Source organism: Xyrauchen texanus, chromosome 24 (assembly GCF_025860055.1).
Source record: "Xyrauchen texanus isolate HMW12.3.18 chromosome 24, RBS_HiC_50CHRs, whole genome shotgun sequence".
NCBI lineage: Eukaryota > Metazoa > Chordata > Actinopteri > Cypriniformes > Catostomidae > Xyrauchen > Xyrauchen texanus.
The window spans coordinates 8,548,205-8,574,390 of NC_068299.1; the positions used below are offsets into that span (position 1 = coordinate 8,548,205).

A 26,186-nucleotide genomic window follows, 5' to 3' on the forward strand; every position below is an offset into this window, starting at 1 on the left:
CAGTGACATCACAATTCACAACTTCACATCAGCTTAAGTGTAAATACAATTATTATTATTCATCTTGATTACATCTCACCAGATAAAACTAACCGTTTTGATTATTGTAACTATGTGATTTCAACTTTCATATGTCAACCTCACAACATATGGGAAAGGAGTAAATGCAGAATGCATTTGGTCACAAATATGAGTAATAGAGATAAAAGACAAACCTGAATGATGTCACAAACTTTAGCTGTATTGCCACCTACATTGCAGAAGATAAACATACTGTGTCCTGTTTGCAATCTGCATATCAGGAGGGACTGAAAACGTCCACACACATAATGGAAGAAGATTGAAAAAAAAAAAACAAATCAAAGCTGGATGTATCTCTTCTATCAGAATGACCACACTTGCTTTTAATAGTATTTTATGCTGAGTCCAAAGTTTGTGCATGTGACTTTGATTAGTTTCCAGGATCTTGTCAGGTTAAATCAGAAAGTGTCAGAGATCCTACCCATCCCGTCTGCCATGAGGGTAAGGGTGGAGGCAGTCACTGGGGTTACATCTGCCCTGTGGACCTTGTGGCCCTAAGGGACCTGAGGGCCCTTGGATGCCTATTCCAGGTAAACCTGTAGAGAAATTAAGTAAAGGTCAAACTGCATTATTGCATTTTCTGAAATGTTTTTAAACTGAGGTTTGTTACCGCTACAGTAAGGCAAGAATGCACATTGGCAATGCATTGGCTGAGTTCTCGTGTATGCATTTGCGTACTTGTGTAAAGAATGTTTCAAGCCTAAGGGTTATGGGTTCGTTCAATTTCTTAGCTGTATGAGTAACAGCAATAAGCGAAGCATCACTATTTAGAGACGCTTCTAAAATGTGTATACATTAAACATGCATTAAAGTAATGGGTTTACAATGAAAGTCTAGGGGGCAAGATATTCCAAAGTTTAAAAGCAGAAATGTTAAACCTGATTAATTTTTTATTATTTGAGCTATTAAGTTTGAATCTATCTAAATCCTTTTGAACTGGGACTACTTTTCTAGGTGGATGAACTTCTGTTTTTGCATTGTCAATGCAATTTCTGTAGGTGGAGTTTGCTCCATGTAAACAGCACTTTGTGGAAAAAATACATATCATGCGAGAGCCACTGGGTTTAGTGTGTTTGAATGTTCGTGACAGGAGTTGAAAGATTGGATACAAATTTTAAACAGACAAGGTTAGTAAGCAACTCACATAAGTCTCATGCTAAAACATACTGTATTATAGTTAATTGTTATGGCTAGAATTTTAAAACTGAGTCATGTATTTTTCTAATGCTGTGCGATCACCCAAAAGACTTCCAATATAATGGCATTACTATACATTCATTTAGTTTGTTTTATCAAACTGAGGGATGGGTCAAAATTATTTAGTGTGGTATGCAACAGATGCAGTCTAAAAACCTTCAAGTAATAGTTCACCCAAAAATGAAAATTCTCTCATCATTTAATCACACTGAGGCTGTCCCAGATGTCTATGACTTTCTTTCTTCTGCAGAACACAAATAACGATTTTTGAGGAATATCTCAGCTCTGTAGGTCCTCACAAGCAAGTGAATGGTGGCAAGAAAGGTTAAGGTCCAAAAAGCACATAAAGGCAGCATAAAATTAACCCATACTACTCCAGTGGTTAAATCCATGTCTTCAGAAGCAATACAATAGGTGTGGGTGAGAAACATCATATTTAAGTCCTTTTTACTTTGTCTCCACTTTCACTTCCATATTCTTCTTTTGTTTTTACTGTAAATTCTCCTCCCTTACCCAGTATGTGGCGATATGCATGAAGAATGCAAATCGCCACCTACTGGGTAAAGGAGGAGAATTTATAGTGAAAAAAAAGGACTTACATTTTGAACTTTTTCTCACACACACCTATCATATCACTTCTGAAGTTAAATATTTGACCACTGGAAACGTATGGTTTACTTTTATGCTGGCTTTATGTGCTTTTTGGAAATGTAAAGTTCTGGTCACCATACACTTGTATTGTGAGGACCTACAGATCTGAGATATTCTTCTAAAAATCTTCATTTGTGTTCTGCAAGAGAAAGAAATTCATACATATCTGGGATGGCATGAATTTATGTAAATGATGACCGAATTTTCAGTTTTGGGTGAACTGTTTCTTTAAGTAGTTTTTAACCTGGAATACCCCTTTATGTGCCTTCTCAGTGCTGGAGAGTTTTGTACCTGGTGGGCCAGTGGGGCCTAGTGCTCCTGGTATGCCCAGTCCCATTTGACCCCGTTCCCCTTTCTGCCCTCGATACCCTGCAAAGGGAAAATAAAAACACCAAATGTCATATTTGTTTTATATTCCCATCCAATGCAGGGGGTAGTAGGTGTAGAGAGAAGTGGGATGGGGTGTCATAACAGTAGACTGTGATCTACTTAACCAAATGATTCAGATCTAGATTATGTGAAATTTAGACGCTGCTTTTCCAGAAAGCGTAGCCTTAAAAAAAAGGGCCAAAAACTGGTCTCAGACCATTCTTAATTTAGAGTGTTTTCAGAGCCCTTCAAAAGTAATGACAAATCCATTGATCAGAAACTTTAAAAAGTGTTTAAGAAGCACCACAGAGCTGGATCGCATATCACAAATCGCAGGCAGGCACACTAACAAACAAAAACTCAGCTGATGCTGATCTTTTAGTATTGTTATCACACACTCAGTAAGACCACAATCGCAAGATCATTTTCCTAAAGGCATGCTGAACACTAACTTTAAAATATGCAAGCATTAGTAACATGTTCCCAGTAGAAGAAAAAAAAAAAAAAACTGCCTAAAACAGTTTTCTGGTTTAAGTTGGTCTTCCAGCCTGACCAAATAACAAGTGCCGGAAATCCCTCTAAAACCAGCAAACAGACCAGTCTGGCCAGACTGGGAGATAATGTAAGACCTGCAAACCATCTTGGGCTGTTTATTATTATTATTATTTTAATGCAGGATTTTCTTTAAGGCAGACCACGTCACACGTGGTGTATAAAGTACATTAAAAGAGAAAATACCCCTGATTTTGACAAGAGAGGCAAGATAATGCAAAACGTCGCCGTAAAAATTGCTCTAATCAAAGTGCTAATTTACATGAGCAACTCAAACAAGCACACACTAAATTAACTACACAATAACTAACATGTACTGTATCCAGCACCTTCAGACGCATTCATTCAATGCAACGGCATTCCACGGAAGAACAGCACTCTACCTGCGGCATCATTTCCTTGCTTCCTGTGGCCGCTCACATTCACTGCATTACGACCCCCTGCTAGAGGGGGAGTTCTTACTGTACAGTTCAAAAGAACTGCGACAGGGGGCGCTGCAATACAATACTTGCGAAATGCATCCTACAGCAACATAAATACATCTAATGTTCCTCTTGCCAAGATTTTACATTTAAAATACTTTTTTCATACTAGGGGAAAAAAAACAACCTTGTGGAGAATGAAAAATGAGCGCAGATAAATATATACACACATATTTACAAATAATTTATCTTCAAATGGCTTTGCATGTCCACATGATTTGCAGATTTGCTTAAATCTACCAACAGTAAATTTAATAATTTAAAAATGTCCTATTGAGACTCTGGAACATTACTCTTCATGAAATAAAATTATTTTTTAATAATAAAATAATAAGAGCTCAGTAATCATAAGTATAATTCAGTATCTTCTTGGCATGCAGAGACAGCATAGGAAAAAAATAAATAATTTAGTTACAGTTTAATAATGAATTAGATACATTTTAACAAAACCATGTTAAAGGATTTTGTCTCCTGAGGACACAACTTTGAATGAAAAATCATGTTACAAAGGGATTAAAAAATAAAATGTTACCCCAATAAATTGTGTTATACAAAAGCATGACAGATTACACTTGAGCTGCATAAAACAGTTGCATAAGTAGTTTTAGATATTATTATGCAGAATGACTTTCAAATTGCATAAACCATTTACAGCATATATGGTTCATGTACACAAGTCATTTTAAGAAAGTATGAAACAAAAAAAAAACCCAAAACAAAACAAAAAAACATAATAAAGTAAATCAATTCACCAGCTTAAGAACATACAGAATGTGAAATAAAAATAAATAAATAATTAAAACTAAATGGCACCCAAGAGATAAGGCACATGAAGATTATTTGACATAGAAAAAGAGAAAAAGCTATTTAAATTAAACTCCAGCATTTAGAGTGGAAGTGTTGTGAACATTCTCGAGCATAAATTTCTCTTTCAGGTCACAAGAGAAAAACCAACATGATTGTTAACGTTGCTGATTCGCATTTCTTTTAACTCGCAAGTACACTGACCCCGAGAAGAATTAATGTGACTCAGATGTGTACAAAGGTGGCAGAGATATTTTTCTTCATAAAGTATTAATTTTAGCACGAAACACGGAAATTGAGGATTCCGAAGGAGGACAGTCTCCAGCGAAGGGTGACGAGGACATAATGAGGATATATTATCCACAAACTTCCTTCTATTCACATAGAGGCGTAAGCCAACATTTCATTAATTAAAACGGCTGAATTTCTGATTTATCAGGAGGGTTCCTATATATATAGATCTGTATATGGAGATCTGTATATGCACAGCCCAAAGAATGTGTTCAATTTCAATGAAAGCACACATTATCAATGTACAAAAGTACACTAAATAGTCTTGTATTATGAAAAGCATTACTGTATAGTTCAACAAAAGTTTAAGGTCCTCAGGAACTCCAGAATGGACAAAACTTGCAAATCATTATTGACAAGAAAGGCTGAAGTAGACACTTGCCAGCCTTTGATGCACGATGCAGATCTCCTTATTTTCCCACTATCCTTTGTTTTCAGGACTTAATTCAGAAATGATATATTGCAAGCCTTTTCCCCCCATCTGCTCACTTCTGTTTTTCTGTCTTGCTCTAACAAGTCTGTCCAGGGTGATATTACATTCTGCTTGTGTGGGTCAGTTCTTGATCCATCTTCATATGTCCCGCCTGGCTCTCGGCACCATATGCCACTTTGTCATGCAGCTATATCTGCCTTCTTACTCCTCTTACGTAACTAGAAAGAATCCTTTGAAATCCTCCCATCCAAATTCCAATAAACCGCCATTGTAGTAAGGTGCTTGGTGGAAAGACCTTACCTTCCTGCTCAATTCTCTTGCCAGTCCTCTGAGCAACATTCTATTGGATCCATCTCTAGAGACTGAGATCTCTACCTACACTTTCTGAACTCATTACATCACAATAGCATGACATCACAAAATTCTGGTGAATTTTGGAGTTCAAAGCTTGAATTTCCCAATAAAAGCAATGGGATCTCAACCTGCTCAGTTCAGTGCAACAGTGAGAAACAATCTGAGGAGCAGCTGATGCAGCAAAGCCAAATAAATATACATAATCATAAAAATACTAGAAGAAAAAGCTGGAATTATTGAGATGCAAGCACATAAACATAGCTTAATACTGGGAACGCATGTTTTGTTTAAGCTTTTCTTAAGTCTTATTAATAAAAATGACTGTCTTGCACAAGCTTTTGTTTTAGCTGAGACCACCGTAGGAGCATAGTAATAGGTCCATACATTTTTAGTCTGTATGGTTTTGGCTCCTACCTTGGGGGCCAGGAGGACCTGGCACTCCAGGGGGTCCTGAGGAGCCAACATTGCCTGGTGGCCCCGGAGGGCCTTGTCGACCCTGTGCTGCTAATATAGCTGCTGGTGTTTTCTGCATCAAAGTGTAACTCTCTGAAAACCTCTCTGAAAGAAAAAAGAAAAAAAAAACATGATTCTGGATCAATTTAGCACAGAGTACAATAGGTATTACCACTATGTAATAAATACAATATTATAATATTGTCATAATAGCATGTTTGGGTCCTAAATGGGCATGATTATGTGCATTAAAGGAAAGTTCCGGTTCATAACAATTTACGATCAAAGATGTCAATTACCACAGAAAATAACTAGACTCATCCCACTTTTTTCCTGAATGCGAAAATGTTCCACGATTAATCACAGATGCCCGTTTTCATTTTCCAGTCTACTGTGTTTTCACTTGCAATTTTTAGCAGATAATGTGATGTTTAGGCTATTACATTTGTAAAAATGGCCAAATTAAATAACATGAGGCTCTATAGTGCCAATACTTTTGAGAGTTTCAATGACCGTGTTTTCACAGTGCCTCACCTAATTGGGAAGATGACTTCAAGTGATGTCCCGCAGATAGATTACGTTGACATCATTAACTACTTTGAGACATGACAGCCAACAACTACACAAATTGAGCCTGAACTAACTTTTACTCAAACTAACACTTAAAATGGTTGTCGTTCTCCATCTAGATCGCTCGTTTCGGTAGTTTTAACATTGCTTCTTATAATTCCATACATTTATATAGCACTTTTCAAAGCACTTTATATAGCATTGGGGGAATCTCCTCAATCTCCTAGAGAGGAGAGTACAGTGATGTAGCCAATTCTTATGTATAGAGAATTATTGGGAAGCCATAATGGATAAGGGCCAATGGGCAAATCTGACCAGGACACAGGGATTACGCCCACGCTCTTCACAAAAATTGTCATGGGATTTTTAATGACCACAGACAGTCAGGACATCAGTTTAATGTCTCATCTGAAAGACGTGTGTTCTCACAGTAAAGCAACCCCAACACTTTACTGGAGCTTTAGGACCAACACAGCCTTCCTAATACCTCTTCAAGCAGCAACCATAGATTTCCCCAGGAGGTCTCCCATCCAGGTACTAGCCAGGCTCAACCCTGCTTAGCTTCAGCAGGTAACTAGGCAAGATCTGCAGGGTGATATGCTGCTGGCAATATGGAGAATGCACCAAAAAAACAAAACAAATAAACAATCCAAGGGCAATCAGTGTTGATCGTGAAAACTGTCAACAGCATTTCACTTAGAAGGATGGTCTATGCGGCAAGGTAGTCCACAGGGTTTAAAAGCAGAAATGCGCAGGTTGTTTTTTTCTTTCTTTTGTTAAAGTGCTATTTATACCAAGTTACAAAATTGGTATTTTATAGCAGTAAAATCCTTTTTTTTGGCAGTGGGACTTCTTTTACTCCCTTTCTGGTACCCTTTCACATATTATGCTAAAATTACTGGGATAACTGGCTTTACATAGTCATGACAGGAGGTGAACGATTGGATTTAACTTTGCACAAACAGGTTCATTATTTTCTTTTTTTTAATCAAACACTTTAAAAACGTTTGCTCACATAACCTAAAAAAATTCTCAATTTAGTAACATCTAATTTAACTAGTTTTATTCAAGTCAAGTTATAGTTCACCCAAAAATGAAAATTCTCTCATCATTTACTCACCCTCAATCCATCTCAGATGTGTCTGACATTTTTTCCTCCGCAGAACACAAATACAATTTTTTAGAAGAATATTTCAGCTCTGTAGGTCCTCATAATGCAAGTGAAGTGTGGACAGTACAATGAGGGTCCAAATATCACATAAATATCATCATAAAAGTAATCCATACAACTCCAGTGGTTTAATCAATGTGTTCTGAAGTATTCATGATTTCAAGCTCAATTAAACTTCTTAGTGCTTGACGTACGCGCAGAGCACTTATGATGCCTTTATGTGGTATTTGGACCCTCAACATTCTGGCCACCATTCAGTTGCATTGCATGGACCTACATAGATGATAGAGTCTTCTAAAAATCTTAATTTGTGTTCTGCAGAAGAAATAAATTCATACACATCTGGGATGGCATGAGGGTGAGTAAATGATGGGAGAATTTTCTTTTTTGGGTGAACTATTCCCTTAATATTACTACGTCAACCTGACTACATTGAGTTAAAAGTAAAGGGTAAGATCAGGAAGAAATAGGTAAAAGGTAAAAAGGTTTCATATTCATAGTGTAGTTTCATTTTGTATATTGTTTAAGTCTTGTGGCTACACTTTAAAAACTGTTTATCCTGGTGTAAAGTCTTTCCCCATGTACTTCCATTAAACAGTAAGTGCACTACAACAAACATGTTGGCTTTAAAAATCAGAAGGATGAATCGAAATGATTTTCAGTGGTAATCACTCACAAGCCACAGCACTTGAAAGACACTGATCTTGTCCTTTTGTGCCCTCAGGTATAGACTGCTTTTACAACACTGTTAATGTTGACAAATGTCTTTAAAATGTCTTATAAAGTGCCTTTCGCACACATACACACTGAGCTGAAAGCTAAAACCACAAAGCTACCAGTGGAGACCACAAAAAAGATGCCTCAGTGGCGGCAGATGTACCTTCAAACACACGCAATACTTCATTTCGAATGAATGTTTTAATTTCCTCCAAGGCAGCTGTATCACTCTGCGGAAAAAGAACAAAGGCAGAAAAGAGAGAAAATAAACATCAGCACAACATGATTTGCAGATTAAAAAAAGTGCAGCAACAAAATGGCAGTGCTTTATGTTTTATTCATGGTGAGAAACGGTGGAGTTCTTCGAGATAAAGCGATGGATGACACGTTATTGCATAATCACCATGTCTCCTGAAAGCATCGTGCCGTTCACAGTCACTGCTCTGCACAAGAGGCCTGAATTTTGAAGAACATCTCCAAAAAAATAAACCTATCACAGTTCAAGGCCGTTCTATCAAGAGCTCAGAGACCTCTGCGATGCTTTGCCTCAGGGTGAACTCAAAGGGGTTGCTTGAACAGGAAGTGTCCCTGCATTCCATCTGGGCTGTTTTTAATCACTTTAGATTATGTACACATGCGTCAGACGGATGTCTTTGCCCATTGCACCACGTCTCCTGATCATTCAACATCTCGCACCATGAGCGCTATGTTTTAAAAGTTATTCAGCTTTCTAAGCACCAATGTTATAGTGATTTGCCCATTCCATTGAGCTCCATCTAGCTGTGTTCAACACAAGAACGCATATTGTGTGAACGGCCTCTACCTACGCAACATTATGCTTTGCTCTATAGATTTCAATGTGCTGGGCATCTTTGATGCGAGTAATGTGAAAGCACCCTATATGGCTGTAGAGACAAATGTATTCTTGTGTTTAAAAAAGCTAGATGCCACACAACGAATGGAACAGAATGCAGGTGTCAGTTATTAAAAATGTGGTGGTCATGTGCTTTGTTCCTCAACATATATGAACAATTATAAAACAGCACAGACAGTAACAAAAATGTGTTCCTTGTGAACGGCCCCAAAAGCTTGCATGACTGGAGGAGAAGTGAAGCTTTTCAAACAAGATGGGCTATAAAATTTCTTTCTGTATAGTGTCTGTGTGTCTGTGTTTATAAGTGTATGTGACAGCCACAACATAACCGCCTGTTGAAGCAGCACACACCCACACAATCCTAAAAAATATAACAGTAAAGCCAAATTATCTCCCAAATATTACTCATATTCACATAAAAAACATAGTATTACCCATACAAGAGTATTAATTTGTGATTTCATGAGTGTGTGTGTGTGTGTGGTTTATGTAGGAGTATTACATCAAGCTCATGGTGATACCATTTCCTCCCACACCCGCTACGCACAAACACACACAAACAAAAACACAATGCACTCCTAATGGCCCCTCCTGAGTGACATGGTTGTGAGTGTGTTCGATTGGGAGTGAGAGGCGTTGGACAGAGGCAACGCAGCGGGTGTCTTGCCGCAGCCCAGAGCTTCAGACCATGCTTTTCAGAGGCTGATGGGTTCGGGAACTCATGTAATTAATGTGATGCAGAGCTACTGATTATTTATTCTGGAGTGTTCATGCATGTGTGTTATGCACAACAAGGCAATCAATGCCGGTTGCCTTATGAAAAGGGTGGTTTGACCCAGCAGTTATGGATCTGGGCAAGGGGCCAGGAGGTTGGTGCAGATTGGCAGCTAGTCAGCAAATGGATCTTTATTGAGGTTACAGATGTGCTCTGCCTGCACAGAAGTCTGCAGTCGCTGTGAGCAGAGGCGCAAAAACCATTTATGCAAGGTATGCAATGCATAGGGCGCCATGTAAAGGGGGGGTGCTAGCGGCTCACTAAAGGTGGTACGATCAGCCTCCTCGACCCCTCCAACATTTACATTACGTACAGATGTTACCAGTCCTGAATAGCCTTTTTATCGCAGGTGTTGCCACAGATAATGTGCACTCAAAGGAATGTTCCGGGTTCAAGTTAAGCTCAATTGACAGCATTTGTGGCATAATATTGATTAGCACATACATTTTCATTTCCACAGTAACATGTAAACAATAATAATAATAATGATATTTACATTTTGATAATAAATCTTATTCACAGTAGCGCCATACTTGATTTTTGACGAGACGTGGTGGTAAGTGTCATTTTGGTCTAGTACCAGAATATAATAGAAAAACTAAAATTGGTAAACATTAATTTGTTGAATATTTTTAAAATATGGAATCAAATATATATGGGGTCAATTATGGAAAAATACCCCTCACCCCAATGTTCAAAGAGGTCTTTTAGAAATGGACAGAAAAAAAGAACAACAAATAATCCTTGATTTTGTATAAAAATCATAGTCCTTTAAAGTCCAGTGGAACAAAATAAAAAATACTCACTACATCTGTAGTTTTACTTCTGATCCAAAAGAGCATGTTTATCCGTATCTGTCAAAATCATGTTGCAATCTGGATGAAAAGCTGAATTGCACAGGGTGATAATGTTTTCTGATATCAAGTGAATCTGCTGGCTCGCCGTTCACTCAAGGTCAACATTAATCCAATGGGAGACGTAGCACTCATAAAAGCCAACTGGAGTTGTTTGAAATCGTTTCTTCTCACAATCTCCTTTAAAAATAAACTACTAAACACTTTATTTCTCTTACTCTCCTTTTTTAAAGTTCATTCTTATCTCAAATCACTCTCCCAAACCAACAGATTTTCTCTGCAAAGATGGCCACCAACTAGGTGTTTCAGTTGTAAGTGCATCTTTTAAGCAAACAAATCGTTCTCTTTCACTTCCATGCACTTTAAAGACTGAAATATAAGCTAGTCAACTCATAGTCCCATGCTTTACATGTTGTTCGTGAATTAATTGAACAATGTTAACATACAGTGATGCACTGATGTAAAGTAAAATTAGAGACCCTCCCCTCAAGACACATTTAATATGCATAATAATAAGTGTAAAAAGCAATCTATCCAGGATGACCACTTGTGATCAAATCACTCAAGACGGGTGATAATTCAAGTTGTAAACTGTATTAGATGATCAACTTTTACCTAAGTGTTAGCATTTACTAAGAAGCCTTTCAAAACTGATTTTGTAGATACTACTCTGTAACATTCATAACAGTTGTTCATACCAACAGATTCACTGTCCCTGGTGACGTTAAAGACCCAGGTGGTCCTGGTTCTCCTTTCTCTCCGGGGGATCCCTGTGGACCAACAGGCCCTTTATCTCCAGGTCTCCCTCTCTCTCCCTGGACTCCTCTTTCTCCTGTAATCCCCAGATCTCCCTATAGAGGCAAAAGCAGAATATAAATAATATCACAACACAAGGTATACAAGCTAGCTATTGAGAGCTGCCTCCTCCACCATAACTGATAACAGCCCTGGGCTATATTACACACAATTCACCATGGGAATAATCAAAACTACTGCTTGAATCTGCAACATGATGATTTGTGGTCCTTAATAGAGTAATACATTTGAATATTTAAAGTATGTTTTATTTTGATTGTTGACACTGGAGGAGAAGTGTTAAATGAGGGGTGTGATGTGATTATAAAAGCTAACCATGTAGCCATTACACTGGAAAAAGTGTATTTACGTTTACATTAATTACAAATGAGAAACAACAAGCTGTGACATCTTTTCCTTGAACATACAGTACATATAAAATACTGTGGAATGTGACTTTTGTTTGTTAAAATGAGGAGCATTATGGACTTGATGTTGATCATAATTTCTGGCAAATGTCTATGGTTCAATGACAAATACACATTTCCAAGATGATAGGCATGTGCCAAGGTCTTTGCAATCTTTCTATTCATGCTGGTTTAATATGTTTTTCTTTTAAAAAGATTAATACTATTTCTTATTGACTTAGTATTGACTTACTTATTGACAAGTGGTGAAATGATCAAGCAATAAAATAATTTCCTTACACCTTGAATACATGTGAGCGTACTCTGGTTTGAAAACACATTTTTCAAGGTAAAAAGTTAAAACAAATATTATAAATGTTTAAATCATGATGTCAGGAGTTTTGGGGAGAACATAAACAACCCAGGAGACAAATGTAATCCAGGGAATTGGGCAGAGGGAAAATGAGGAACAGGACCAAGCAGACCACACTGGAACCAGGAAGGTGAACGGGATGACTGGAACGCGGAAGAACATACACAGGACTGACTAGAACACAAGATAACAAGACGAACTGTCACTGGATAGCAAACAAGAGGAAACTAAAATAGGGAGAGATATCAAGCGGGTTAATTCAGGGCAGGTGAGACGAATGAAACAATGAGCAAACAAGGAGGCGGGGTGTGACGTAAGACAGAGAAGCATGCGGCGATACAGAAGCAATAAAAAAGCTGTGTGTTCTCATAAGAAGACACTCATGTGAGAGTCTGGCCACACACACACCCGACACCTTACCGAAGTGACCGAACATAAGCACAAACATGAAGACAGCTTGCGACCCGGGCGCACAACACAAAGCGAGTGTAACGTGCGCCCGGGACGCGTGAGTATATGAATGTCCGTGTCCCGACACAGACCAGAACCAAACTAGACAGGAAGTCAGCAACCAGACAACATACTACAGACATGAAACACAACAGACAGAAGAGCGTGCGGCAGAGAATAAAACAGAGACCGCGTGCTCACATAAAGACAGTCATGGCGAATAATGCCACGGTCCTGTCAGACCAAATCCCAGACTGACAGAGAGATAGCACCATGACACATGAATATCATTAAGTTTTCCTAGGGACAGGGGGCCTGGGTAGCTCAGCAAGTAAAGATGCTGAAAACCACACCTAGAGTCGCAAGTTCGAATCCAGGGCATGCTGAGTGATTTCAGTCAGGCTTCCTAAGCAACCAACTGGCCTGGTTGCTAGGGTGGGTAGAGTCACATTAGATTAACCTCCTCGTGGTCGCTATAATGTGGTTCGCTCTTGCTGGGGCATGTGGTGAGTTGCCATGGAGAATAGCGTGTAGCCTCCACACGCACTAGGTCTCCTGGGTAACATGCTCAACAAGCCACGTGATAAGATGCATGGATTGATGGTCTCAACCCCCCCACCCCACTTCCTGAGGACATACCATTATGCTTTTTATTCTTTTAATCAAACTGTCAAACTACTTAACGTTTTTATTCAAGTATTTAAGCCTTTTTTTTCTTCATTACAATCTCTGGTTATTTATCACCTAGACATTTTTTACTTAATTCAGCAAAACTATCAAAATTAATATTAATATAATATTATATATAATATTAATAATCATTTTCATTGTCACAGAAGTTGTGTATTTTTGAATAAATTAACTGAAATGAACTGAAAAGTGATTTTCCATCAAAATGAAATCACAGTCTTACTCGTTCTCCTTTGGTACCTCTGTCCCCAGGTCTGCCTGTGGCTCCCTGTAAAAACAGACAGAGAAAAATGTAAGAAGTGAAGAAAAAGCACAAAGGTATAGGTGTCACAGCAAGAGCCGAGACAAATAATTAAAGGTTAGGAATGAGATTGACCCTTGAGCTAAAAGCCTCATCCACACCACTGACACTCCAAATCCTCTCTTTTATTTTGGCTAGCACTGGGTCTCACCACAAACACACATAGATGTTAGTATTTCCATTATAGTAGAGACTTGCCATTTACTTCCACTGGATTTGTATAGAGCTAATGAGATTTCACATTTACATTTATGCATTTTGCAGATGCTTTATCCAAAGCAGATTACAGTGCACGTATTGTACACATTTTATCACTTGTGTGTCCCTAATAGAACCACAACCTTGCCATAGTGCCATGCCATTTTCTACTTGTTCTACTAGTTCGATTTCCTACCCCTAAACCTAACCCTTAAAAGACTTATTGCATTTATTTTTTTACATTTTCATTATGACATTTTGGTAACACTTTACAATAAGGCAGTATTTGTTAATATTATTTAACAATGAACAATAATTTTATAGCACATTTTAATCTAGGTTAATGTTCATTTCAACGTGCTCTATAGTACTACATTTTTTTAATTAACATTAGGTAATGCATTATGAACTAACATGAACCAACAATTAACAACTGTATTTTCATAAATTAACTTGAAACAAAATTAATACATTTTAGTTCAGGATACCTAATGCATTTTATAATGCTATCAAATTAAACCATATTGAAAAGTGTTTTTTATTTTTTTTCGTTTAAATTATTTAGTTTAAATTGTTACGAAGCTTTGCAACTGCAGAAAAAAAGGCCTACAGGCCTGCTAATGCACTATATTACTTGGCTGAATAATAGTTTATTCTGATTATTATAATTATTCATAAATGTAGCTATTAAGTATTGGTTCCTTTTATAAAACTGCTGTTGCATTCATTTTATAAAAGCAAAAAGTCATAAAAGGCCATGTATTAAAGTGATTGTACCATGATTGGTTGAGTAAAAGCAACTAACAAAAAAAAAAACATTCCTCGTAGGGGTCATGGTCATCCACAATGAAGGCAAAACCTGACACACACACAGACACACACACACATACACACATGCACGTGCACACTCACACACGCACACACATAGCTACACCGCACTGTTTTTCATTGACTACTCCCAAACTGCATTTGAGAAATGAAATTATTTTGCTGCTTTTATGGTCCAACTTTTATCTTTAGTTATTCTGCAGAGAATATCAGTGAAAGCAGAGCTCAGAGGATTACTAAATGACCATTTTTACCTAAACTCATCAAAGCTGAGAGCCTCTGAACTTCTCATTCTGTTACTTCTCTCTCTCTCTCTCTCTCTCTCTCTCTCTCTCTCTCTCTCTCTCTCCATCTCCTTTGAGAGAGTTCTGCAGAGCAACACCTTTCAATGTGCTCCAAAACCACTCAGGCATTTCTCCCCCCTCCCTTTCTCACTCTCCTCCTATCTATCTCTTCTTCACTCTCGCATCACGGATCCCACGAGCTCCTCGGGGAACATCTCTGTATCAAATCCTCCTGCTGGATTACAGCAGCCGAGCAAAAAAGAAATGCAATCTAGCCTGTGTTTCCAAAGCGGGCGGCACTTTGAGAAAGCATCCTCGCCCATCTGCTTTCTTCCACACCCTCGTCAATGTCTAACACACTCTCTCTCCTCCCCTCTCTTCTCTATTCCCAGACTACTGATGAGGAGAGCTTAAAGTCATCACCGTGTGCACTGAATTGTGTTTCCCACAGCCCCTGCTATAAAAGAGACGGAGAAGTACAGAAGAGGGAAGATCCAGAAATGTCTTTCCTGCTAGATGGCACTGTTGTACCTCCAAAAGAGAAAGACGGACATAGCTGACGGAAGTAGGGGGGAAAAGTGAGAATAAAATGGAGAAATCTCAACGAGTGGTCCAACACCCAGCAAACAACACAGCCATGCCATTTGAGAGAATAGTGATGTGAGGTGAAAATAAGGTAGTTTCCCACCATTTGAACTTCCTCCAGTTGATGTGCACCCATTTTACCTGTGACATTGTCATTCCAATTACACTGTACATTTAAGGTGTACAGTGTAATTTCTGTGCCACTAGCTTCAAACAGAATTGGAATAACACCTAGATACTGTAGGTACAGTACATTTTCAGAAGAAAATGTGAGTTGTCTCTTTGATTTTCTGGTGCCGACTTATTGCTGGAGAGGGTTGCTGTGGTATTGTGTGTGGTTGCTAGGGCATAATAATGTTTACTTACAGACCCATTAAGCTACCCCCAAGTATCTAAGATATGTGTCGGACCTTTTTGCAATGGAAGTCTATCATCTGTTTTTTCATTCACAATACAAAAAAGTTGGAATGCTAAGAAACGTAAATATGAGCAGATGATTCGCAAGCACCACCAGTAACTGTTTTCAAACAATATTCCATTACACACCCAGTCTTCCATTGGTCAGCTTAAAATCAGCCCCACCACAAGCTCGTGCCATTGGCTGTGCCAACATAGGCTGTCACGCTGTTTCGGAACAGATTTGAATTTTTATTTTTTTTTTTTAAATTCCCCTATGAATGTTTTACTTACAAAGTAAGTAAATTTTAACATTGAACTATACCTTTAAAAAGTGTTTAACTGCAAACGTTTTGCCTAACGTCAGAAGAAAGACAAACAGGATTGAAACAATCATGACACGATGATTGTGTAAATGATGACAGAATCTTCATTTTTGGGTGAACTATCTCTTAAGATCTGCAGACATAAGCTTATGATGTATTTACTGTGTTTGACAGAAGCGTATATTTGTGTGTGTGTGTGTGTGTGTGTGTGTGTGTGTGTGTGTGTGTGTGTGTGTGTGTGTGTGTGAGTTGGCGGTGCTCTTATGTGTCTGCTTGCTTCAGTAAAGTTCAGAGGTGTGATTTGTCACACAGTTCTGCCATAGATCTGCTTTTTGTTGTGACAAGGCCTCAGAGAACAAAACCTTTTTTGTTACGTGATGAGACATTCGAAACTACAAACCTTATTTATAGGGGACATTTATTTTGTGATAACATGCATTATTCATGAATTTATGGCCCGCAGCAAGCATTTTATCCACACTGAAGAGCATTAGAAGTGAGTAAGCAGTCTTATTATTGAAAACTTTACAAGACTAATGACTGGTGTTAGGCTTTTATTTGTCTAGTAAAGAAAGAAAACGAATGAGACAAAGATAAATGTAGACCAGCACAGACACAAGCCTTTGTCAGCTATTATATTTCCACAGACTTCCCAGCAAAGCACAAGCAAAGCACAACTCATCGACAAAATTATTTTAGACACATTTAACTAAAGCCAAAATCTTTAATCTTCATATGCATAAACACACTTACCTCATAGCCCGGAATTCCATCTTTCCCTGGCCTTCCCTGTAGAGGAGACAGAACATTGCCATCAATCTTTGTAACCAGAGCAGCTTTGTATCGTTTACAATCTCTGTACTTAATTAGATGTCCCGATGAGCACTAATGTTTCAAATTGCTATTAGAAAACATCTTTTGAAACTTTAAATGTTTCAAAAAGGAAAAAATTAAATGAAACCAAGTCATGAGATAAAATGCCTCAATTCAAAGCTAAAAAAAAAGGTCTGTTGCATCATATTCCAAGTCTTCTGAAGACATACAATAACATGTTGAGATTTGTTGAGAAACAACCCGAAATTTAAGATCATTATCAATGAAACTATTGACATCTCGTGCAAACTATATGAAAAGTTCATTCAGATGGCCCCTGCGTTCAAATGAGAACTTGAATAATTTTTATCAGACAAATAACAGTACATTTTGAAAAAACTTTCATTTTTGGGTGAACTATTTCTTTAATACATGTTCCTGTTTTTTTTTTTTTTCCCTTAACGATTCATCAGGATGCAGGTTATTCCAAAGATAAATAAATATTCCATCACCATGTAATAACTAGATCCCTCCGAAACGACTTTCCTTCTTGGCTGATGTCACCAAGCACACTTATTTTTCAGCCCCTCCCCTACGACCACTTGCTATACAGAGACCACTTTTCATGAACCAATCATTTCCTGATGGTTCAAATCAATGAATATCCAATTTTTTATAGAAAATCGTCACATTACATAAAAAACTCTTATTGACTTTACCTCTCATTGGTAATCAAGTCTCATCATCATAGGTTAGTACACATTATTATACAAGGTTAAGTGTGAACAACCAGAGTCAGATAAACTAGAATTAAATTATAAAACACAACCTGGAAGTTTCACAGTGAACTCTCAGGGGAATTTTCTGTACTCAACAAAGGTGCTGAAGGCAATATTGCTGTAAGAGTAACGAAACAATTATATGAGGCCTGTACTCCTTCACTAAGACACCCAATGAAACGTTTACCCCAGTGACTGCACTCATTGCCACAGCACAAATCAGCTCAACAGCACAGTTTCCAGAAGAAAATAGAAGATTGCTCTGTACTGTGAAGTGAGATATTACAGCAGAAATAGCCAAAATCGCTGTGCTTCACAGAAAATGATTTGTAGATACATAGATCACTGAAGAATGGAGCCTTCAACACACTGGGATGACACACATTTGCCTTAATTTAGCAGGGTAAATCTGAGAAATGTTGTTTACTTTAATATTTTTAAGTTATTTAACATACATTTACATCAATGCTCTTCGTGTTACATTACCCTGGCATTAAATCAAAACAAAACCAGAAATACTGTGATGAGGCTTTTAAATACAGATACTGAGGGAGGGACAAATTTGCAATCTATCTCACTTCCGAATGCCGTAACCCATCTCACACTACCTTGTCCTCTTTTTTAAAAAGTTGTGGAAATATAGTAGTGGACTTCTCCTTTTGCTATTGGAGCATATGGGAGTCCAACATTAACATTTGCTTTGGTCTGCCAGCTACCTCCCACTTAGAAATGTCTGTGCTCCAAAACTGGAAATGTGGAAAAGGTCCATGGTGAGACTACTAAAAATGTGCAGTACCTGTATATGGCACGCATCCAGTTCAAAGTTATATCTCTGATCATTGTTTTCAATGGACTTTTTAACATCACCACTCTGGGTCCTGTCCCTCTGTCAGTCTTGGGTTTGTCTGACAGGACTGTGGCATCATTGTCCCATGTCTGTCTTGTGTTTCATTGTCTGTCTTTGTGTGAACGCACGGTTTCGGTTGTATTCCCTGCCGTTCGCTCTTCAGTCCATCTTGTTTCATGTCGGGAGCATGGTGTCTGGATCCTGACCTCCTGTCTAGTTCGGTTTCGGTCAGGATATGGATACTCATGCTCCATTTCTGTCTATTATTGATGTGGGTGCATCGCGCTTATGTTATCTTGGCAGCATGCTCTTGCGTCAATAGTTTGTCTCTCACGAACACTGGTGTGCCTCGCATTGCACATCTGGGTTGTGAGCTGTCTTCATGTTGTGTTGAGGTTCGGTCACTTCAGTCTAAGGTGTTGAGTGTGTGTGTGTGTGTGTGTGTGTGTGTGTGTGGTCGAACTTTTGCCCTGTCTTGTTTTTGTTGCCTGTTGTTTGCCTCATGATGTACGCTCAGGTTTTGTTTAGTGTGAGAATGTGTGGCATTGCTTTGACATTGCTATGCATCTTGTTTGTCAGTTGGCACGGGCGTATAATGCCTTATTGTCTTGGCGATGTGCGTTCATGTCATTCAGGTGTTTTGTTGTTTTGTGTTTTGTTTCTGTATCGCAGCGTGTCTCTCTATCTTACATCATACCCCATCTCCTTGTTTGCTTATTATTAGTTAATTTGCCTCACCTGTCCCCTTTTCTCTCTTCATATGTGCTCTCCAGTGCCAGTTCTTCTTGTGATCTAATTGGTCCTGTATGTGTTTTTGGTCACATTCCTTGTTGGTCCTATTCCCCTACCTTGTTTATGTTCAGCCCAGTCGGTCCTCTGCCCTGTTTACTTTCTTCCCCAGAAAGTCTGTTTTCCCCCTTGGGAGAAGTTTTGGTTTGATTTTTGCCCTTTTTTTTCTGACTTAATAAATTAATTTATTTTAACTCTGCATTTGGGTCCTGAGACTTTCTTATTCCTGACACTGGGATCCTTCATTAGTAACAACTAAAGCTATAAATACAACTACTGGCCACACTAAAAATCTTTAAGTAGAACTCAAGAAATGTAGAAGAAGAAACTCTGACCACACAAACTCTGTTTATGTTGGCAATCTGAATCCACAGAATTTCACCACATTAATCAGTTAATTAAATCGGGTCTGCGATTCAAACCTGGATCAAAACTGGATCAATCTGTTATAAGATCATAACACTAAGAACAAAGGACAGAAACTAAAGGGAAATAATGTTATGGGACATACAGTAGGGGTGTAGATTACAGGCAAGTGGAGCGTATGCCGTTGATTTTAGACAGGTGTAGAATATTCTGTAGATTATAGGCAGGTGTAGTGTAGGATTGCTTACAGGGGCCCCAGGAGGCCCTTCAGGTCCAGGGAAGCCAGTCTCTCCCAGAGGTCCCCGCTCTCCCTGTGAGGTGAGAAACAGTAAGAAAATAGGACATTATCAGTCGCGCATCATCCCTGTGCCATAAACCTGCTGCATGACTGACAGCTGCTAACAAGCAACAAAGCAAATCTCACCGGCTCTCCAGGGATCCCTGGCTCACCACGCGGACTAGGCTTTCCCTATCCACCACAGCAACAAGAACGAGAGAAAAAGAGTTAGAGCACAAAACTGGTGTCCATTTAAACCAGCAAGTACAGCAAGGAACAACTACAATGTCTCTTTTATCTAAAAAGTAATGCTCAGTATGAAACCTTTTTCTTTAAGATGGACTAATAAACTTTCACAGCCTGAATGCAAAAAAAATATTTTATAGAACTGCTGCATTATATATGGTTATCCAACACAACAAAGTTAAAAAGAGGAGATCTATTATTTTGGAACTATTCACTTAAATAACAGATTAACATGTAGTAGAATCATTTCATGAAAACAACTTACAATGGGTCCAGCGATTCCAGGTGGACCAGGAAGGCCAGGATCCCCCTTACAACACACAAACACACATGTAAGACAAGAATTTTCATTCCACAATGACTGAGAACACGTCAGTGCACAAAACCGAATGATTGCTTTCCTTTCTGTTCTCTAAACCAACTGTGCATGACAAGTCTTCCAAAATCAGTTTTTGAGTATCTGTGCATGAGGGAGTGTTAAGACCTGCACTCTTTGTTTCATATGCGCTCTGCTGGCATTACAAATTAATGAGCTGCTTTTAAGTTTTGGGGCACAGCATGAAAATAAACAGCTTGAGATCAGGCAGCCTCGTGCAACTACAACCTTGACAAGTCCTCTCTGGGAAGAGTTTGATGCCACTCCGAGGAGGAAACTGTGAGGCTCCATGCAACAGCGCAGAATGCAGTTGGGTGGGTTGGCATGGTTTTGTGGGCAAAATGTAATGAAGCTATGGTTGGGCGGTGTGACAGTAAAGCTGCCTTTTTATGGTACAGTAGAGATTTCGCTATAATGTTTATATCGCGGTCTATGCATGGGGTGATTTAAAACTCAGACATAAAGACCTTAGTCAGGGTAGCAGCTTTTTTTTTTATTGAAAACAAGGCTGTGAGGGACAGATATTCAGTCTGTTCAGCGGGTTGAACCTTGTTGATCGTGATGATTAGAAGTGACCCACTGAACAGACTTTTTTTGGTCTTCATCCAAAAAAATAAAATGAGACCATGGGTTGAAATTGGTTGAAATTCCAGCTAAAATAATTATATATTGCCTTATTACAATTACTCATACCATGATATATAATTTTGGACATACCGCACATCACACAGGCACATTCCACAGTGTTACACTTTTAGGTGAAATCAACCTATAAATGGCTTACTTTATACTCTCCATATTAAGCTGGGATACATGAAAGATTTTTAATGCACATCAGCTTTAATATTTTAAAGAGTGCGACCCCTGAAACTAAAGAGATCCTGCATTGTGGCGTCTGAGCTTTCCAACTACCCTCCATCTCTCAGTTAGTCATCCACACACACATACACAATCAGTGAAAGTCTCATGGAAAGAGCAATGTCATGTCAAATCGTGTAGGTACGGAGAGGCATGTCTGTTTGAGCTGTTAAAAGCTCTGTGTAATCTGGGACCGTCAGACAGGGTGAGAAAATGTCCAGTGACACGACTCATTCAAACATGCTTACCTTAGCACCTGGCAGCCCCTCTAGTCCTGGTAATCCCATCAGTCCCGGCTCACCCTGGAATAAAGGAAACACATTCCAGCTCACCATGGACATCTTCATGCGTGAAGTCTGTCTGTATGTGTGTGTGTGTTTGTGTGTGTGTTAATGGCGTGTGGTGGACTTTTGAAATGTGTCCCTGCAGTTTTTTTCTTAAGTCCATTGTACATTCATGTTTCAGTTCCATTTGAACACAGTTTCCAGGTTAAAGGGATACTTCACCCAGAAATGAAAATCATAATTTAGCCATAATTTACTCACCCTTACTCATTTACCCTTTACTCATTTTGTTTCTTCTTCATGGAACACAAAAGGAGATGTTAGGCAGAATGTTAGCCTCAGTCACCATTCACTTTATTGTATGGAAAAACAGAAATATCATACAGGTTTGGAACAAAATAAGGGTGAGTAAATGACGATAACATTTACATTTTTTGGGTGAACTATCCGTTTTAAAGGTGTACTAAGTAACCGTTTGTTCATGTTATCTTGGACTTACAGTGATACCTAGTGGTGTGGATGCAGCATCATTCAAAATCAATAGCTTTCTGTTACAGTTGACATTGTAGAAATTCACAATTCACAATCAGCCATGATTCATTTAATCCAAGAGTGAAGCGTCCAATAACCAGACTGTTACTGAGATTAAGTGAGCATTATTAATCTGGTCATGTGATTCTAAAATGGTCCTTTCGCATAGGACTTTTATAAGGTTACTGATTTGACTAGTCTTCATCTTATGTGAGTGCTTATGATTTTATACATAAGTTTCAAAATTACAATCAATTTCTTTTGGAGTAAAACTTTTTTAATGGGAAAAAAGTGCACCTTTAAGTCATATGAAACACCATTTACCACACTATCAACAATCAACCAATAATGCAATATTTTTGTATGTTTCTATTAACATACCATTTTTTAAAACCAAGTAATATCATGGCTTATTCAAGTTTTGGCATTTTTAATATATATATTTTTACACTCCTTCAAAAATTATAACAGCCACCTTCTGTTAAATAGTTCTTCCAATATAAGAAAGAAAAAAGAAAAGAAAATTCTCTCATCATTTACATCATGTTTTTCTAAACCCGAACAAAAATAAGTATATTAGGCAGAATGCTAGCAATGTTTAGCCTCAGTCAAAAAAAGTTGCAATAGGCCTACACAAAAAAAAAAAAAAAAGAGTACTTTACAAACTATTTGATCACCAAAATATTGTTTTGTATTCTAGATTATTTTCTTATTTTATATTTTTTAGATCACACCTAATTTGGCTCCTCAAAGAAAATACTCCTATAGCATGTATATTTAGCGAGAAAGAGTATGATGTTTCTGGGACATGTTTGAAATGGTAATACATGAATTTTAAAGACCCAGCAAAAACGGAACACCATTTGTCTGGCATGTCACTGATCATTTCAATTAAAAAGCGAGCATTTATTTCCATCGTGACAAGTGCATCACGTTAGCTCTAATTCAGTCGCATTACCATCCTGACAAAGCATTTACTTTCATCCTTCGGTTTTCATTTAGCCAGCTGTATTAATAAATCTCACATATTCTGCGCAAACAGTGCAGCTCGTAATTCACGCCAAGTGATTGGCCGATCCCCCGCACCGAAACCGTACACTAAGCACTAAAGGATCTGTGAACAAGCACCATATATTATGTTCGTCTCATGTCTTATTCGCTATTGGCGGGCAGCAGCAAGTGCTGTATTAAAAGGTCTCGCCACTGTGATGGATTATGGAGGTAATTGTGGCACATATAGTTTGCCATGAAAAACAGCACACAAACCAATATGGAACCAGAGAGAGGATCGACTGGAGACAGATGTGGGCAGCTCTAGCAGTGTGTTTGAGACTGCTGGAACCATTTATTCAAATGGCAATCATAGTGTAACAGTAGCCAGCTGGTATGCAATAGTTGTGCAGTGTGTAAACCTCACTCTCCTGGACTTAAGAGACACACTAGCAATCGAGGCTTGAGGCCATGGCCTTTCTAGTCTCCTTGCTAGTGAGTCTGACTCCCATGCCGGGGATCACCAGTTCGGTTCTGAAAACATTTAGTTTATTTAAAATGTCTCTGAATTTTCCTTGAGTAAAATGTCTGCCAAGACAGATTTGTGGACAGGCAATTTTTCGGGCACACATACTGATTTTGACTTGGGACCTAAGCCAAGAAGTCTAGGATGATCTTGAGAAGAACTATCTGTAAGATGCCATGTTTTTGCCTCTTATACTTATTCAAAAGAATCACAATTTTAACTTCATCATTTAAGGTACCATTTATATTGTTCTTAAGTGTGACACTCTAATTTTGTTAATTCTAACAGTTGCTCCTATTAGTTTTAAGTAGATACAGATTACAAACTACAATGAAGAATATCAAGGCCAAATCGCAATTTTTTGCTTTAAAGCTCATTTTAACTGTCCTATGGTGTGACATATGTCAGGACCATTAAAATAAACTATAGACATTAAAAACATAATAAAAAGTGAAGAACTTAAAAGAAATGGTGACCATTTTAGCATTCATTTGTAAAATACCCATAGAAGGTCAGAGGCCAATACATTCAACACAAATCACACAGAGACACCACTCACCCTCTTTCCTTCATCTCCTTTGGGGCCCTGAAAAAAAACAAAAAAAGAGCTGATTGCCATGAAACTGATGCCATTTGACCTAAAGTCTCTTTGTGTGCTCTCATGAATATTAATCCAATCTGTGCAATTTACTGGATGACATCTAGCTGACTAGTTGTCAAACAATAACACAATGAAGTGATTGTCATATAAAGACCCACAAGGGTTTTATGTAGAGTTTAATGCATTCTCAAGCTCTGTTCCAAAAAGCTGCCTATCTAGACATTTAACCTGTTGAAACACAAGTTTCACACCATCAGTCTCCCTTAAGGCGATAAAATGTAATTCATCTTGACAGACTATGTCTATAGAATGATCAACTGTTTCAATACATAATCAATGTCTTTTGATATAAATGTTACAAATTTTACAAAGTCTTAGGAAGTCAGTCAGCTGACGGCCATCTTTGGAACGCTCTTGGGAGTCTTTTTTTCAGTCATGACAGTGTGGCTTCTATCTACTTAAAAAGGGAAAGACCACAATCTCACAAATGGTTGGTCAAGATTACGATCAAAGTACATATTTCAAATCGGCAATAAAATTGTACAATACTGGAATCATAAATTGTAATTCTTTACCTCATATTACGCTAAAAAATTTAATTTTCACGGCTTGTATGGCTAATGTGCATGCACGTTCTCAAATTAATTGACAGGTGATGTCTTTGTCTAAAAGACGATTGGCTCTTTTATGTGTACGGCAGGACCTCCTTTCTACATCCATTGACATTGGGCATTCGGAGCTCCTTGGTTGGGTGTTCCAATTTCTCAAATTAATTTTAATAGATGTGGCCCATCTCTACTAAATAATCTCTGATCAATCTTAGAATAAACAGTGAACATTTTTCGAGTCAGGCACTTTTTGTGAGGTGCATGGCTTGCAAATAGTGAACTCTCCTAACTACGAGATTTGATTGCTCAAATGAAGTTTAAGTGTGCTTTGGCTGGGTGCTGGCTCTGTTTGGTTAAAGTGCAGGCTGTGGCCCGTCAACAGCAGGTGTCATGTTCCACTTAGAGCAGGTTCAGCCGTGGATAATCCAAAGCAAGCTCCCTGGGGGATTTTCAAGCGGGTCCTTGTGCTTGCAGTGAGAAGGGAGATTGGAGTGTGTCCTCTTTCAGGCATACTGATAAGGGTATCGTATCTTTCAGAGTTCTGGGCGGTCTTGTAACAAAGGCCCAGGAGGGAATAGACTTAGGTCTTAGTCCTTCATGGAACGGAAGAGCACATAACACACAGAGCAGATAAGTCTGCGTGTCGGTGCATTGATAAGCTAATCGTCTATATCTGCTAGGGCAGAAAAGCTATTATACCTACAATATATACAATACAACAGTGCAGTTCATTTAATTGAAATGGTTAGTTCTGTAAAACAACTGCTTACTGATCGATTCGAGTCCCTGCAAAGTACGTGTGTGGTATTTTACATATTATTTGTAGCAAACTATTTCATTCAATACTGCTGTTCATAACTATGCCTTCGACGTAATTATATAAATTAGGGTTTTTGGTGTTGAAAAACGCTGTAACATTTAGGATGAGATGTGAAAATGTAGCAAAATCAATGTATTTTAACTGAGAATGTCGTGTCGAACTTGCCACAGTAGCATCACCAAAATTGCAAAAGATTTGTTTTCTTTTATGTGGA

At 38.3% G+C, this 26,186-nt stretch overlaps 1 protein-coding gene across 1 annotated transcript in view; it reads right to left on the minus strand.

The window, feature by feature from the left end:
- Window positions 1-288: 288 nt before the first annotated feature.
- Window positions 289-26,186, minus strand: part of LOC127618006 (collagen alpha-1(XIX) chain-like) — a 53,745-nt gene continuing 27,847 nt past the window's right edge. Inside the window, exons 21-32 of the mRNA XM_052090214.1 lie at window positions 24,503-24,529; window positions 21,861-21,914; window positions 20,644-20,688; window positions 20,280-20,324; window positions 20,104-20,166; window positions 17,015-17,050; window positions 13,567-13,611; window positions 11,327-11,479; window positions 8,289-8,355; window positions 5,629-5,772; window positions 2,221-2,298; window positions 289-617 (exon numbers count right to left, since the gene is read on the minus strand). Of these exons, the coding sequence (XP_051946174.1) occupies window positions 499-617; window positions 2,221-2,298; window positions 5,629-5,772; window positions 8,289-8,355; window positions 11,327-11,479; window positions 13,567-13,611; window positions 17,015-17,050; window positions 20,104-20,166; window positions 20,280-20,324; window positions 20,644-20,688; window positions 21,861-21,914; window positions 24,503-24,529 (876 nt within the window). The 3' untranslated portion in view covers window positions 289-498. The remainder of the gene's footprint in view (window positions 618-2,220; window positions 2,299-5,628; window positions 5,773-8,288; window positions 8,356-11,326; window positions 11,480-13,566; window positions 13,612-17,014; window positions 17,051-20,103; window positions 20,167-20,279; window positions 20,325-20,643; window positions 20,689-21,860; window positions 21,915-24,502; window positions 24,530-26,186) is intronic.